Raw genomic sequence first — 17,987 nt, forward strand, 5'->3', positions numbered from 1 at the left:
CTCGTGTATGAAAATAAATAGATGAATAAATCTCGGTATATAGTATGATTCCTATGTTACTTTTGGTTGTGAACTCTACTTTGTGTATGAGTAGCAGGTAAACCATAATTTCTCTCGCCTTCGTTATGATTTTCCTCCCTCCTCAGCCTTCGTTATAATTGAATTGTATCAATGTCTGTGTTTTCTTTATTCATGAAGTCATGATGTACATTTTAACTCATAAACATATTTCGACCGTGCTCTTCATTTTCCTGTTTCTGAAGAAATGGCTTCATCTGATATACGAGGACTCTGTAAGAAACAAGTGTAGATTTAGACCAAAGGAAAAACAAGTGGCTTTACCGTTGGGATGTTTAGAGACTGAAACAAAACTAAGGTTTTTGTTTCATCTTACAATAGGGTTTATTAAGCACTGATGAATGCAGAGGATCAAAATCAATGCTTAAGGTAGTTTTAAGTCTTTTCTGAAGTGACAATTCTAAAACTGAAATCACTTCCGATGCATTACAGCTAAATACTTAAACCTGTTTATTCAATAAAATAAATAAATTTAAGCAGACATTTAACCATTTAAACTCATAATTAGAACTCATCTTATGTTGAAATTTTAAAGGCTTGCAAAAGAAACAGGGGTCCAAAAGAAAAATGATACCTACCTTAACGTTGTATAGTGGATCGACACCAAACAAAGGTAGACAGCCAACGCCATTAACATCGTTAATGTGAAAGTGACAGATGGATAAGTCCTTTACCAAAGTTCAAACATGCATAAACATAATCCTATGATTTGATAGAACAACAAGGGCTGCAAAAAAGCACCCCTTCTTTCCTTTACATCAAGATGCAGTTCTAATTTTAAATTAACGAATGTTAATAGGTTGTTTATAATATCAAAATTACTGTTAGGCATATTTTTTAAAATATAAATATTTTTAATTAACTTTTCTTAGGTATATTTTCAAAATAACTCCAATATATCATTTATTTTCTACTTCAACATACTCTCCATTGCCTAATTTAACTTCTAAGGCAAATGAATCTATGTTAATAAAAGCCTTTTTTTATCTCCAGTCATATATAACTACTGCAAGTGATATCTTTGATTTTTTTTCTTTTATTCTCAAAATCTCCTTTGATAGATTGAAGTTTGACTCTTTTCATATTTGAATCTCATTCAAATTCTTATTGAAGAGTATTATATTTTGCTATCACAATCCTTGAAAATATGACTAACAGTGAGACTCCTTAAATAATTTCAAGAACTTCAAGGGAGAGAAACAATGATCACAGCAGAGGCCTTTTCCTCCAGATATGGAATTACTACAACGTTCCCATCATCAGCAGCAATTGATCCAATCCAACGAGAAACAAGGACAGGCTTGTTTCCTTCATGAAACATTACGAACTCTCCAAAATCATTCCACGTGCCACCACTGATTTCATTCTTTAGGCTTTGGTCCAACACTTTCTTACAGTATCCACTCTTTGAGTGACCCTCTACCTTGATCACCTCACACGATTCTTTCACAAACAAACTAAATTCTGTCCACACCCTCTTGTCAAGCTTTTTCTCTGCTTCCTCAACGCACAGCATGGCAACTTCCCTCCAAAATTCCTGGTTCAAATTTAAGTCTTTGCCAATGAACTTGAATGCCATGCTCTGTGCCTTTCTGCATCTGGTGCGGTTGATCACATCAGCATGGAGAGGCTCGTCGTTTTTTACGAGAAGAGAGTGATGAAATATGGGTGCTTTAATCTCTTGTCTTTGGAGTAACATGCTGCTGTGAATGTCAGCCCAAGTCTTGAGGAAGTTCTCTACCACCAACGCATCTGCCAAGAGAAGGCTGCAGCTAATACCTACTGTGTATCCTCCACATTCAAACCGGGTCACCTGAAACAAAAAGCAAAAACAAAAATCAAAAGAGTCCTTCAATTTGATGCATGATTAATATATAACTCAGTATGAAACCTTATGGTTAATATACATACGACCTTATCCATCTCGAAAAGCTTAAGGCTAAATGATAAACAAAGCATGCTCTACTTGCCTGGACGTAAAAGAGAGGAGAGAACTGAGGATTGTGTTCACCAATTTCCTTCCAAAAGACAAGCTCAGCCTCAAGATGCTCCTTTTCAGCTCTCAATGAAAGAAACTCTGACAAGACCATGGGGAAGCGAACCTCGTAGAGTCGAATGCCAGAATCATTGGACACAATCTCCAACACTGCCTCGTCCTCATCACTGTCCTTCCTTTTGAGCCTCCCAGAAAGAAGTGGGTGTTCCACCAGGGCACTGCCTAATGACTCTACAATCCAACCAGCCAAAAACTTATCACCCTCTTCCTCGTTCAACGACTCGTAGTAGAGAACGATTTGGTAGCAACCATGAATGCCCTTTTTCTTCATAATTGAGTCAGTGTCACTCATCAAAACCTGGCGAACTCGTCGTGGTTCTGACACCTTCACCGGTCGTACACTCAGCACGGCTTCAATCTGCAGCTTTGGGAGCTTTTCGCTGGCATCACACACAGCCATTGTTTCTTGAACAAATCAGTGTTCATTCTGGCCATATTTATTGGGAAAAACTTTGGTTAGCTTGAGGAATTCTATTTTCAAGTATGTTCTAATTTTCTTTTACTTTTATTTTTTATATTACTATCAATAAAATTACTTGTTTTTACTTTGAAAAGAAATTGATGGTTGTGAGTAGTGTAATACTTGACAAAATAATCTATTTATCCCATTTTTATTATATATATTTATTAACAAATCTATCCATTCAATACAATGATAAAAAAAAAGATTAAATCAACTTCCTCCTTTTAATTTTATTAACAATTAATCATCCATCATGACTACTCAAAAATCAATACACTAATACGGTTTTAGCTTTTTAAATAATGTAATATGTTTTACTTTTTAAGAATACTAAAAATATAAAGACAGTTATTGACACAAAGGCTAATAAAATTACTTTCTTTTTTCACGGTTTTCATATTAGACACAATTTTCATTTGGTACTAAGAATATTTGTGAGGCTTCCGTTTTGTGCTTCCAAGTCTATGAAAATTTTTAATTTTTTGTAAATTTGTTTTTAATATTTTTTATATATATTTATGTTAAAGTATGTCTTTCTTATGTTTAATATTTTTGTATCTAGATTTTGACTTATTCTGGATGTGATAATATAATGTATTGTTTTTATGCTGGTTTTGTATTATTTTGTATAGGTATAATATGTAGGAAGAAATAAAAACAAAAAAATAATATTAAAAAACGTTAATATTAGATTTCGATTATAACCATAATTGAAGAATAAAGTAGTATTTAGCTTCAATTGTATAAGAACCAAAGCCAAATATCCTATTTTGCTTTAGTTCTAGGAGAGCCAAAGCCAAATACCCCTGTTTTGCTTTAATTTTTGTTAGAACTGAGTTTTGATTTTTGTAAGAACTAAGACTAAATATCTTATTTTGCATCGGTTCTCGTAATAATTATGGCTAAATACCTTTAAAATTAAATATATATTTTTTTAAATTAGAAAGAGTGTAAGCTTGAGTTGCTATTTGAATAGTAGTCTTAAATCCATATTTTTTTTATATTTTTTATTATTTATTTATAGTTTCATGTTTCTCTTATATGGAATTGAATCGTGATAAAGACCTTTATACTTCTTTTGAAAACTGAAACAAAAAAATCATCATTTTTTACATCGGCTGGATATGCTTCGATTATAGAACCGATAAAAAATATCCAAAATAATTAATGTGAAAACCAATTCCTTCACTAGTGATAACAATAGTTAAATGACAAAAATTAATTCAACCAATTTTTCATAATTAAATATTTCTTATTTTCATTCTTTTATAAAGTGTTTTAAAATTATATTTTTAAATTTGTTTGAAAATTTAAAAGCAAATGCATTTTAAGAACTATATCGTTCTTACATAGTCAAATATACCCCGTTAACTCTTCAAATCTACTTCAAGCATATTCTTTGCTAGCTCCAACTTCACATTTTTAGACTAATATGTCTTATGTCGCTCTTCCTTTAGATCGAATAGAAGTGTGTATGTAGAAGACACTTTGATGTTCAAGTACGTCAATGATAGTTAACACAGTAATAACAAAACGTAATTAATTTATCTCAGGTATTATGTTATTTATACAATATTTATAGGTCTTTCCTTAGATGAGTTTGATTCGAATTAACTTGGTTAATCTTTGAATAATCATTATGCTAATCATGTCTTAACTTGACTTATACAATATTTGTTATGTAGATTAATATGATATGGTCAAACACATCATCTATCCTCACAACATGTGAATCGAGTACATCTAGACTCATGTGGTTGAAATGATATTAAGTGTATTAAATACACTAAGATTCCAAATTCAATATATATTCAATGTAATCTCATTGTTATCATAAGAAAAAAATTATATTTATCTGATATCATTATATAGGTATATATGTCATAGTTCTTTAAAAAGATACTTCAGATTTATAATTAAAATTTTAATAGATCAAAAAAATTTATGGCAAATTTTATTCTATGTATTATTTCAAATAAAATTTATTTTATTTATAATCAGTAATCGAGAAAAAAAAATGATAGAAACTACAATAAATTAAAATGATTTATTTGTTAGAGCAATAGGACGGGTAGTTGGAATTGCAGTATTCTATGCATAATGATTGGCGTGTTTAAATTAGAGTTTTGGTGTACGGATTTAGCTAACATTTGTATCTATTTGGTGTTTATGCAAAATTTGGTAATCCGACCAATCTAATATTTTTTAATTGCTACCACAAATAGTAGTTAAGTTAGCTACAAGTTAATATCACTGTGTACTAACTAGTGTTTAACAACACGCAAACAACAGTTGCTAGTAACAAATTTCTAAACGTTTTCAAAAAGTATTAAAGCAAAATTATTTTATAGTTTATTTATAAATATAACTTATTTTAATATTTGAAAATATAAGAAAGTATAAATTATTTTTTATTATTGTTAAAATTGTTCACGTAAAAATTATATATATATATATATATATATATATATATATATATATATATATATATATATATATATATATATATATATATATTCATGTTTAATTTTGAAATAAATATGATAACATATGGCAACAAATTCTATTTATCTATTTTTATTTTTTGAAATATAAATTTGTTTACTTATTATTTTTATTGAAATTATTATATTAATTTACCACTTTTATTGTTATTATATTTATGACAAGATTATTATTTTATTATGATTATTATTGTTACTGTTTGTGGTAATGTTAAGTGAAGTTACAAATGAAAAAAAAGGATTGGAAATTGATTTTGTCATTTTCGATATTGAGGGAAATCAGAAAGAAAAAAATAAAGTTATAATGTTTTAGACTGAGGATAAGTGAGTGGAAAACTTGTAATTAATTTTATTTATGTAGAAGAAAATATATTTTTTAATTTTATTATAATTTTAAATGCAAATTAAAATTAAAATTAATTCTAAATTGAGATAATTTTTTAATATATATATAAAAAAATATTTAGAAATAATATGATATTAAAATAAATTATTTTACCTAATATTAAAATTTAAAATAATTATTTTTAATTATTTATAATTATGATATTTATTTTAATAATTAATATACAAAGTTATCAATTAATGAAATATTAATAAAAATTAATCACTTTAACATAATCATAAACTTTATAAATTATAAATCTATAAATAGTTTTCTAACTTCATAAACTCGTAAAAGTGTACTTAGTCAAAATTAAAGATTGTGTATAATTTTTTTTATAGATTTGTTTGTTGAAAGTGTAAATTTAGTTTGTTTTATTTAACACTTAAATTACGTTATTCTGATAAAGTGAACCGTAGTTTTTTTATTTAGGATTCAATATAAAAATTACATGCCATCTTCAATTTTAAAAAATTCATTCTATTTCTTTGACATATTGAATGGTATATGAAGATTTTAAAAGGGTATATTAAGAGTTAATATAAAAACATATAATATTAGTCATAATATTTGAACTAGAAAAAAATTATTACCAGTTTTATTTTTAGTAACTTAATATTATTTTGTATTTAATTTTATTTATATTTGAATTAAATATATTCATTATTTAAAAAAAAACTGAGTTCAAATATTTTTGATTCGCTAAGAAGTGAAACAGATTGAGTTGACTCACTAAGTGATCAATCCGTAATGAATCAAATTGGGTTAAATGAGATAATTTATTTTGACACTAAATACATACAAGTTGTTTAATTGAGATAAAACAATAATAAAATAAACAACCAAATTATACAATAACGGTTATAAGTGTCCTAGTATTGTAATTAATAAATTTTTAATATGATGAAAATTTTGCGAAGAATCATCGTTGGAAGTGATATATATGATAACAATTTGAGTTATCGTTATCAATTTTTTCAATAATGATCCTAGAATAATCCTTACAATGTAATTTAAACCATCGTTAAAGATTTTGTTGAGTAGTATTGGTTCTTAATATACATACAAACCTTTCAAAAACTAGTTATGAAAAAGACATTGTAACTCTAACGAAGATATTTTGAATGGATTTAAGAAAAAATAAAAACAAGTTATTATCATAAACCAAATAACATTTAATACTTTCCATTAACTATAGGGTAAAATATTCTACCTACTATTTGATAAAATATCTTTGAATTATTCAACAATATTAACATGCAATATATATATATATATATATATATATATATATATATATATATATATATATATATATATATATATATATATATATATATATTGTTTGTGTACCCGTAAATGATACTTCATCTAATTAGACAACTCAAAATGTTTAACTATTTATCATTACTACAAATAAGGATCTATATCCATCTTTTTCTACCACGGCCTGACTGAAATTTTGTTGAACAGACATTTTTTTTCAAATTTCAAATTAGAAAAAATCGAAGTAAGAATGGTGTCGAATTGAGATTACCTTCAACATAACTTCAATGTAAACATACTTAAAACCTATAAACATACTTCAAGTTGATCTGGCTAAATAAAATTTCAATGCATGAAAACACAGATCTCTCTCTATATAGAGAGAGAAAGTATAAAATTAATAATATATACATATGAAAAATATACAGCAATTGAAAATAAAATAAATATAATTAAAATAATTAATCTATTAAAAATCTAAAAGTTAAAATTAGAAATACAGTCAAATTATATTTTATCAATAAAAAATACAACATTATATAATATTTTTAATTCTATAATTTATTAAGTTAATTTAACTGAAAATTTCCATCATACACTCTTACAACTTGATAAATTAGTTCACTAACTTTCAACTACCAAGGACCAACTCCAGCGAGTTTCTTTAACAAAATTTGCAACTACTTTTTCTAAATCATAACCTTGCAGTTTAGAAAAGAAGCATCTCACAAAACTTCCTTCGATCCTTTCTGAAAGTTGCATGCTTCTTATTTTTGTGAAGTAAATGACTTCGTTATATTAATGCCTAAGGAGCACACAAGAAAAAAAATTGATAGAAAAATAGATAGATAGATACAATAAATTATAACATATATAAATAAATATAAATTTATTATAAAAAATAATCTTTTTAATATGTTATTTTATATTTTTTTACGGTTTGTTGAAGGTTTAATATTATAGTAGAAGAAGTTAATTAAGCTAGGTTATTCCTCCAACATACATAAATTAACATATGTTACATTTTATAGACGTTAATTTATTTTTGTTATATGGGACAACTGACATCATCGTGGTATTTTAATTTTTAAAATTTTTGTCAAAATTTATCTCTATTGAAGTCATGAAAAAATCAATATATAATACAAAAATATACTATAAAAATTTACAAAATTTTCTAAGTATTATAGTATCTCAAATAAAGATGTAAAGTATAAAAAATGGATAAAAAATACGAAGAAAATAAAAAACTTATCATGAAAGATGAATTTTATGAAATTCTAGACTTCAATCTCCTTGGAATATTTTCCAATGTATTTGTCATCTCATTTTCAACGAAATCTTTTTAACATCTTTATTTGAGGTTTGTGATAAAAGTTATTTAAGTTTTTCACCACCAAATAACTATGAATCTAGGACAATTTTATATGTGAATACTCTATATTTAAATACAACCTAATAGAAGTTATTACAAAAAAAAATGAGTTAAAAATAATTTTCTAACTATTTTTAGTAAATTTTACAAAATCAACATTAAACTAAAAATGTAATATTTAATCCAAACAAGCACGATAAAATGAAATAAAATAAGTTGAATTTTTTTTATGAATTTAAGACTATGACTACTCTTTAATAAAAGATTTCGTACAAAAAAAAAAGTCTTTCATGCTTATAAAGTAATTTTGTAAGTTCAAATCAAATTAAAATTCGCTTCGGCTCCTTACTGTTAGGAACCTATACAATTTTGTAATGGAGACTTTTTGTGTTACTTTTAAGTTAAACGTCTTTACATTGTGAGGTTAAGATAATTTTTGGAGATTTTTTTTATTGTTCATATTTTGGTATTTATTATGTTTATTATGGGTTTGACTTGATCGGGTTGAAAAAAAATAATTTTAACTTCTTTTGAAAAAAAATAATAGTCACATAATTTAATTAATGAAAATAATTTAATAATTAAAATATATAAAATGTTTGAATGATTATTAAATAAAAATAATTTAAAAAATCAAAAACATCTAAAGACTTAAAATTTTAATTAAATCTAAAATAGAGTTAAACTTATAAGTTTTTTTGTTCAACATGTACAGTTGAGTAAAGTGTACTAAAAAATCATCTTAAGAGCTCTTAATTGTATTTTGTACATGTTGTACCTGCTTAATAAATGTTTTTCTTTGGCCATAAGAAAATGGTGCTGGCACGTGTTTTTCAACTATAGACAGAAATTTCGTTAAATATTATATTGTACACGTTCACAAGTGGATCTGTTTATATTTGATTTTAATTTCATCTTACATATTTTGATAGCATATTATTTTTCAACTTAGTATTTTCTAAATTAGATAACTGATTTATGAGATAAATACGTGTATTCTAATATACTCATCAAGATAAACTATTAAAGTTCATATTTATAATCAATCAATATCCATTTACAATATAAACCTTTTAAATTTTTGATGTATTAAATGAGTTTCCTTTCATTCATTCTTTTATAAAATATGTTCGACTTTCCAATAATAAATATGATTTTAGAGAAGAAATACGATATTTTTATATTTAATGTGAGACTAATTTTCTAAAACATCTATATCATGAAGTAAATTTTACTTGTGTTATTAATGTTTTTTCGATCAAAAGGGTTAAGAAATTGAATTTGTATTAAATTTAATCTTAACATCCTTCCTCAAACAAATGATTGTGCACATCTCTCATATCACCTTGGGCTCTCATACCACTATTGGGTTTTTCGAGGAAGAGGTTCCCTGTGGATTACACAAACACCAATAACATTTGAGCCAACTATATAAGGGATCGATATAACTTTTTATCCCAAAATCTTAAGACAATGGATTAATGAGTCTTTTATCTTTATATATTGCTCTACTTTCTCAGTTCTATCAAATGTGGGACTTGAACTCACACTTGGATTCCCAACCATGTTATACCTTATTGACATATAACATTTAAAATGTTTTAAATTACTTAGTATAAAAACAATAAATTACTATGCATAAATTTATGATTGACGGACTCTACAACTTTTTTTACGTAAATTATTTACTCATATAATGTTTTATCAAATAAGACATGAATGTAGACGTTGTAAAGCGTGTAGCATAAATGTTTGCCAGCTAAACATGTGAGAAAAATAGTAAGATAGAAGGAATCCCATATAAAGTTTGGAGAAGAAAATTGGAAAAGTATACATATATAACAACTGAAAAAAAGGTTCATTCTTTTGTAAAGAAAGGAGAAACGTACAGGGATGAAACAAAATACTTTCCACGTTCTTATCATTTCCTTAATGTTATCCCTCTAAAAGGACGCAACTCAGTCTTTAAAACTTTAGCAATAAGTAATAAATAGGTATAATTATTTGAATATAATAATATTAATTTCTTTTACTTATTAAACGACGTTGATATTTAAACTGAGCTTGTTTAATGGTATAAATGACATATAACAAATTTAATCTAGATTAAGACAGAAATAGGGATAAATTTAAAATTTAAACTATTCATTTTAAAATTTTAAAATCAAATTATATCAGATAAATACAAATTTTAATTTAATATTCATTTAAAAATTAAAAATATATTTAACTTTTTATTAAAAAAAGACTGCACTTTTGATGTGGTAGGGTTTCTGATAAACCGTATTTAATGATTATTTAAATGTACGCGGCATTGCCACTGTTGCATAACAGGCTTCCTTCACCATTCTGAGCACGCGTAACACAACACTCCAAAACGCGTGTGACCATTCTCTTTTTCTTGATCTTCAAATAATTTTTTGTTTTTATTATTTAATTTATTCTTTAACATATGATATTTTATTAAGTGGTCTTTGTAGACATCAACTTAAATATTTTCATCTTTACCAAAAACTAAATTCCTTTCTTATAATCTGGGAGGAGTGCATACAAAAAAAATCATTTAGTTTTTTTTTTATGTATTAAATTCCAACATATGTTTATCACAAAATAGTTTTATTTTCTACTCTAATATTATTTGTTAATATTCTTTATTATTTTAATGTTTTAAATTAATTTGTAAAACAGTTATGTATCTTTAATATTACAATTTTTAATCTATATTTATAAAATATTTTGAATTTAAAAATATCTATATTGCTTCCATGCAAAGTAAAAATGAATTATAACCAATTATAAAGAAGAATAGGTTACAATATTATTAAAAGGGTTGAATTAGTGTTTTAAAATTTTTAATTAATTAACGAAATCCCATAACAAAATTGTCAAATACTTGATTCATGTATAGGAATACACTAAAATAATATTGCATACAATCCAAACATACATAAAGACTTGGAGAGTAAGAGGAATGACACATGTGTTTTATACTACTTTTATTATTCTGAAATTTACTATTAATTTCAATCACCATAATCATAATTAGATTGTTTTACTATCTTAAACAGTTATATTATAACATATTCTGTGTGTGAAAAATCTAACAAAAACTATTATAGTTATGTAAAAATCTACTACATAAAAAAAATCATATTTAAGTGTACTAAAAAATAAATCCGAAAAATTTTGTTATGATTTCGAAAATTTACTGTGTTAACTAGTATCACTACAAAAATAATATAATTTAAAGGGGGTTCATTCCCGGCGGTTTTCAGAACCTCTGATAATTCTCGCGGTTTTTGTTAAAGCTGAAGTTAAATTTTCAATTTTTCTTTTGAAATAAATTTTCGACGGTTCTGAGAGAAATCCGCCGGTTAGTGTTGATATTCTTTTTTAAATAAATTTCGCGTGGATGGAGACCCTTATCGTTCCACGGATAACCGATACGCCTCTGGAAACCCTAGTACACTACATCAAGAACCACCACCTCAAGCACACAGTACATCCACAACACTTTCGCCGTCAGCGTCCCCTCCGTCACCCTCCCCGACCGCAAACCGCTTCTCCAGTACCTCCAGGGTACCCTCACCTCCACCTCCACCGATTCCATCAAGTACTATCCTGAGGACCCCTCCTTCGCCCCTAAATCCACCCTCCCTTCCCAGACCCAGGCTCACCGTCGGTCCCTCCTCGAGTACGAGAATCGTGACTTCTACAGCGTCCTCGTCTCCGCCACCAAGCGTGAGGAGGACCGCCAGAGGATGGAGTCGCAGTAGAGGAAGGACGACCTCTGCTGATTAAACTTTGAAAATAAAATGTGTTAAACTTTGAAAATCATATAAAATGATTCAAAACATTCTAATAAACTATTTTTAATAAAACTGGATTATATTATGTATTATTAATATGAATATTCAATAAATGGTAGTTGATTGGTTATTACATTTTAAAATTATAACATGATCATCTTATTTTTAAACCATGCAACAATCTTTCTTTCAATATTGTTTTTCTTTTTCTAGAAACTGTAACTTAACTTATTTAATTTCTACAATTAAACAACTGTAGTGATCACACCAAAAAATCCTCACTGAATCATTGTTTCACTGAAAACGATACATTCAATTAAAAGTTAAGTCATCCAACAAACTTTATCAGCCTTAATATTCTGTTTTTAAAACTTAAAAAATTGAAAGAGACCTATAAAGATAAAAAAAAATACATGTTTATTTAATTACAAATTCTAATAATAAATTTGTTTACAACCATGTTAAGATCTAATGTAGAAAAAAATATATTAACACTAAATTTTTCAAAAAGCAACTAACACTAGAACATGAAAGAGATATTACATTGGTTTTTTTAGATAATGATTAATTTTACGTGTTTTTATACGTATATTTTGATGAATAAATTAATTCTTTGATAACTTTTACCTTATTTTGTTTTCAATTTTAATATGTTTTCATGTTCTTTTTGTGTTTTAGTTTGTGTGTATTTGTTTATATCTAATCTTTATTTTTAGTGTGTAAAATAAGTCAATAAAAAACAAATTTGGTGGAGAAAAAGAAGCTAGAATTCAAGGAAACATGTTTTGGATAAGAAATGATCATGTTGTCAAATTGTCTAGGGCTAAATGCCACAATTGTAGGCTAAGCGCCACCAACCCCTACATAGGTAGCTTGAGCAGTGGAAAAGTTACATTGAGCATTAGGTAATTTGAAAGGAATAGTGTTGAGTCGTGCAACTTATCAAAAGGAGTTATTTAAACATGTTTCTTGCAAGGTTTTGGTCATCATCTTCCTCCCACACTTCATTCTACACCTAGAGCGACTGGGAGGGGCCTTTGGAGGCTATTTGGGATGCTGGGAAGTTCTCCCTTCTCCTCCTTAAGTTTTAATCTTCATCGATAGTGTTTTCTTCGTTTTGGATTGACGATGGGGAGGATCCAGAAATTAGAGGTGTTGATGCGAAAGGGGATGCAATTGGAACATGGAACAACTGCCAATGACCTTGGGAGGGAGCTTGCATCTTCTCTTTGGTTTCCATTTTTCCTCTATCTCTTCAATTTTTAGAACCCTAAGTTTTCCACCATGAAGGATCATTCCTATTTGTTGAGATTAATTGTAAAATATGAAACTCTTTGTAATTTTGTGTTGTTAGTAATATATGCTTTTCTAATTCATGTTAGTATTCAATTTCCATGTTTAATGCTTGATATTGACTTATTCCATGCTTGATTTGTGGTTCTTGATATATTGAGAAATATGACTTGAACCTAGAACTGAAATTGAACACCTAATGAAGCTTGTATCTGCGGATAAAACATGATTTATTAGTAATTTTACGACTCTTGAACTTAATTCATGGTTGCTTGTTGAGGATTTAAGGGATTAGAACTTGATGAGTGATCCTAGGTTCAAAGGCTCTAAGGATAGGATTTGAGTATAATTGTAAATTGATTTTGAAATGAATATTGAATTGAGATGATTATTAATGCATGAGAATGAAGTGGATGAACTATAGTCTTTACAACTTGTAAATACTTTATGTTAAATTTCTTGTTGCACACCAACTGTTTAATAAAAATATAAAAAGAGTTTCTTTCTGCTTTTGTGAATTTTGTAGTCTAATTGAGTTATTGAGTGCAATAATTGTTAAGTATTACACAAGTCCATTGGAGATAATTATATTTATTACTTGCTACGTGCAATCGATGCACTTACCATTTTTCATTTACAATATTACATCGATTTTTTGACCATTATTGTATCAGGCGATGTAATAAGTGGGGTGATCTATTATATCATTGTCACAAACTTATGTAATATTATATAAATATAACCTCAATTTAAAGAGAATCGTTTTAATGGATAAATAATTATAAAAAAGGAAAGAATATTACATCGGTTGTTTGAGGAAACCGATGTAATATTTATTCACTAGTACACAAACAGGAAATGACACCGGTTGCTTTGGCTTATAGGCACCGGTTTTATAACCGAGGCATATATAGACGATGTAAAAAGGGGTACGTTTTATGCCTCGGTTTCAAACCGATTCAAGAAAGATGGGATTATGCCTCGGTTTTTTAGGTAACCGAGGCAATAACGTATTTTTTTTTCAACCGTACTGATTCACATGGAACGATCTTGCGGTGGTGAACAATTCCATATCCTCCTTCGCCAATAACATTCTCAGGGGCGAAGGTGTTGGTGGAATCCTCAAGCTCTCGGAGAGTGTACCAGTGGCCCCAGCCCAAGTGTGAAACTTTGGAAATGACGGTGGAAACCTGATCGAGGAGGCGAGGCTCAACACCGGCGGGATCGTTGAAGATGAGCGAAGCAAGGCACGTTCGGGGTAGGAGATTCGGTGGTTCTTCCCAATCTCGAACTGGATTCTCTGGTAGTTGAGAGGGTTGGTTTTTTCCTCGGTGGGCGAAACTGGGTCAGGTTCGGGAAAAGGGTCGGGTTGGGGTGGGGGCGTGGTCGACCCTAATTTCTTGGATCTCCTTGGAGACGTCGGGGATGGAAACGGGGTTGGCTTTGGAGCGCTTGAAGGCCACCCAGACGGAGATAAGGAAGAGGATGAGGACGATGGTGGCGCCGACACACACGCCGAGCACCACCTAGAGACAGAGACCAAATATGGAGGTGGGGTTGGAGAGCTGGTCGTTCAATGCGGCGCCGCTCGACTGATCGGGCAAGACCGGCGAGACCTGGGAAGGCTACCCGATTGGGAGTCAGAGGATCCATAGTACCTGCAGCCCCGCGGACTTCATCTTCATCATTTTTGAAAGCGGGGAGTCAGAGGATCCATGGCCCATGTGTTGTTCATTCCTTCCTTCCTCCAGCAAAGACGAAACTAGATAGTGAAAAAGAGTACAATAAGAAGAAGCAGAACAAGGAGAAGAAGAAGAAAGGAGAGGGGTGAGGAATGAAGGCGGTGGTAGCTGGCATGGTGGAGGCGCGGTCCAGCAGTGCAGCAGTTGCGGTGGCTGGAGAAGAAAGGCTAGTTTTACGCAGAGAGAAGAAAGAGGAACAACAGTAGCGTAAAAATGTTTAACCTGGAGATAAAGCACATCTAATGCCTCGGTTAATACAAAAACGGAGCCATAAAAATCACGGACAACACCTATCGCCTCGGGTCCCAAGCTGACCGAGGCAGTAGAGCAGAAGTGACAACACCTATTGCTTCGGGTCTCCAATTGACCGAGGTAGTAGAGCAGAATTCAAATTGTTAGACATCGGTTCGCTGTGAACCGAGTCATAAAAATTCACTTTATTTACAATTCTGCCACCGTGTTTTAATAGGTTTCGGTTTCACTAAAACCGAGGCCTATTAATCGATTTTAAATCTAGTTTTTTTACTAGTGATTGTTGTATTTTAAAAAAATAACAATATATATTATATTGGTTATGGTTAAAACCGATGTAATATGTATTGTTTTTTTAATACAACATTGGTTTCTAGCTTCTAAACCACAACCTGCGAAAAATCAATACATTCCATATTACAGACAAATCAAATACCAGGTTGCAAACATCAATACTTGTCTTAAGGTATACTAAAGTACTAAAAACATATCAAAAAGTATTATGCTAAAGGTTAAGGCCATAAAATACTTAAACATCTAAATAAAACATTCCTAATGGTTATGAAAACTAATTTTTATGTCTCAAAAATATCTTGCCCATTTTATGCAAATTTCTTCAAGTTTGTTTGTTCCCAATGGTTTGACTCCATAAAAAACTTGTAATATGGAATATATATTAATTATGTTATAATAAAGCATATATGAAAGTTAAATAGTTAAAAAAACACTTACATCTTGTCATAAATCAACAATGTTAGCATGAGCTATGGTCCACATGTTGCTTATTGCACTAATATATAAAGTTTATGTAATTGATATATAAAGAACTAAGAGAATTTAGTTGATAATAAATTCAATGCAAACTACATACCATAAGATAAATTGAAACAAGATGGGATGAAAATACAGTGGATTTACCATCTAAGACATTTTATTTTAAAATAATTAAAAATAAAAGTAGAATTGAGTCTTTAAATTGAATCTTAAACATGAAATTAAGAGATAATACAAATATAACATTGATATTTAAAATAATAACTTCTAGAGGGTTGAACACCCTTTAGTCAACCGAACACATTCAACATATAAGAGTGAATGCACAATAAAAAAATATAATCTTAATTAGATATTCAAATGAAAGTTAAATTTAATTATAAATAGTCCAAAATATTCAAATTAAATACTATTTTAAAAACTTATAGTTAAGAGATGGGAAACCTTCGCTATTGTGGTTACACCTTGAAAACCATTAGTGCAAGTAGAGAAACCCTTAATGGAGCCCCCAACAACCTAAGGGAGGACAACAACAACAAAGGGATAGAGGAACAAGTGGTGACAACAAGATGATGGGATGAAGAGTTTTTGCGAAACCACTTTCAAAACCACCAATGTAGGTAGAGCAACCCTTAGTGGAGCTTCCAACAACCCAGGGGACGACGACAACAACAAATGAGGGTGAATAGACAAGCAATGTCAACAAGATGAAAGATATTTGAAAAATCTACTCCTTAGAGCAATGTGCAGTGCGACTGAGACCCAAGACTCCTTGGCGATGTGATTGGGTTTATGAGGCACTATGATCGAACGAGTGTAACGGTGTGATAATGCACGACGAAACGAATAACTAAATTATAACCGTGACAAGATTAGCGAACTGTGTAAGAGTTTTAAACAGACGAAAGTGATAAGCCACGACGATTTTGAATGAACAAGTGTATGAGACACAAATGAAAGAAAATCAAAATAAGAAAAAGAACGAAGAAATGAATGAAGCATGAAAATAAAAAAGATAAAAATGTGAAAAATCATGTGCGTGGAATTAAAAGTGATATTGTATGGATATTCTCTAGGATAACCCACCTAGTATTTAGTTTAATTTAAAAAATGAGTTTTAAACATAATTTTTATTTTTTTAACAAAAAATAATGGACTATATCTGTTAAGCAAACAAATATATTTATCAGAATTTACAAAATGTCATCACGCAAATCAACTACATCATTTTGTTTTTTATAAATGATGTTATATGTTGTTGTTATGTCAGTGTTTTACACTAATGTAAATGACAACTTTTTTAATACCGAAACTATTAAATTAAGATATATAATCAAATATAAATTAAATGATTTAATAAGAAAATTATAAATTGTAAGATAGTTATATAAAATAAATAGATCACTCTTTGTATTAACTGTTTTAAAAATAGTAGATATGGTTTATAATAATTAATATTATAAAAGTGTTTGAATAGATGGAAATGAAATTTAAATTTAAAGTTTTACGAATCAAGTATCAACAGTAGCAGTATAGATGTAGACGATTGGTGATAGAAATTGTCTACACCGACAGCACTATCCTAACTAACCAAAAGAAGAACAGTCTCTCGCTTCTTTAGTTGATATGCTTTATTCTTAACATCAACAGGAGAAGAAGACAATAATTGATTGTTATCACAACTTTACGCCCTAAACTTTTTTTCTTGTCTCTTTTTAGATGCTACCTCATCCTTCAATTATTTTAAATATTCTTTATACATGACTTTCGAAAACATTGAAATGCTATAACATAACTCTTTTGGGTATAGGTGAAACGTTAACTTAAATAGTTTTTTTTTCTCGTATGTTCAGATGATCTTTTCTATATTTCTAAATGTATTCTAATGTTAAAATAAGTTCAAATTTCATCAGTAAAATAAATGATAATAAAGTAATTAATGTTAAGTTCAATCAATAAAGTAATTAATATTATAATAAATACGTAATAA

General features: G+C 28.8%; 1 protein-coding gene across 1 annotated transcript; it reads right to left on the reverse strand.

Moving 5' to 3' along the window:
• Window positions 1-1,209: 1,209 nt before the first annotated feature.
• On the reverse strand, window positions 1,210-2,534 carry LOC124834309 (protein ECERIFERUM 26-like). The gene is made up of 2 exons (XM_047308973.2): window positions 2,049-2,534; window positions 1,210-1,891 (listed from the first exon to the last, which is right to left on the reverse strand). Exons 1-2 carry the CDS (start codon window positions 2,532-2,534, stop codon window positions 1,265-1,267), a joined length of 1,113 nt encoding a protein of 370 aa, XP_047164929.1. The 3' UTR covers window positions 1,210-1,264.
• Between the last annotated feature and the right edge of the window lie 15,453 nt (window positions 2,535-17,987).

Source organism: Vigna umbellata, chromosome 1, assembly GCF_029865625.1.
Source record: "Vigna umbellata cultivar VRB3 chromosome 1, Vumbellata_1.0, whole genome shotgun sequence".
NCBI lineage: Eukaryota > Viridiplantae > Streptophyta > Magnoliopsida > Fabales > Fabaceae > Vigna > Vigna umbellata.

Bases quoted from the DNA above. Each gene is read 5' to 3' on its own strand.
- LOC124834309 (XM_047308973.2), bottom strand. From the start codon at position 2,534: ATGGCTGTGTGTGATGCCAGCGAAAAGCTCCCAAAGCTGCAGATTGAA. The intron at 1,892-2,048 runs GCAAGTAGAGCA...TTTTTGTTTCAG, and splicing joins CTCCTCTCTTTTACGTCCAG to GTGACCCGGTTTGAATGTGG.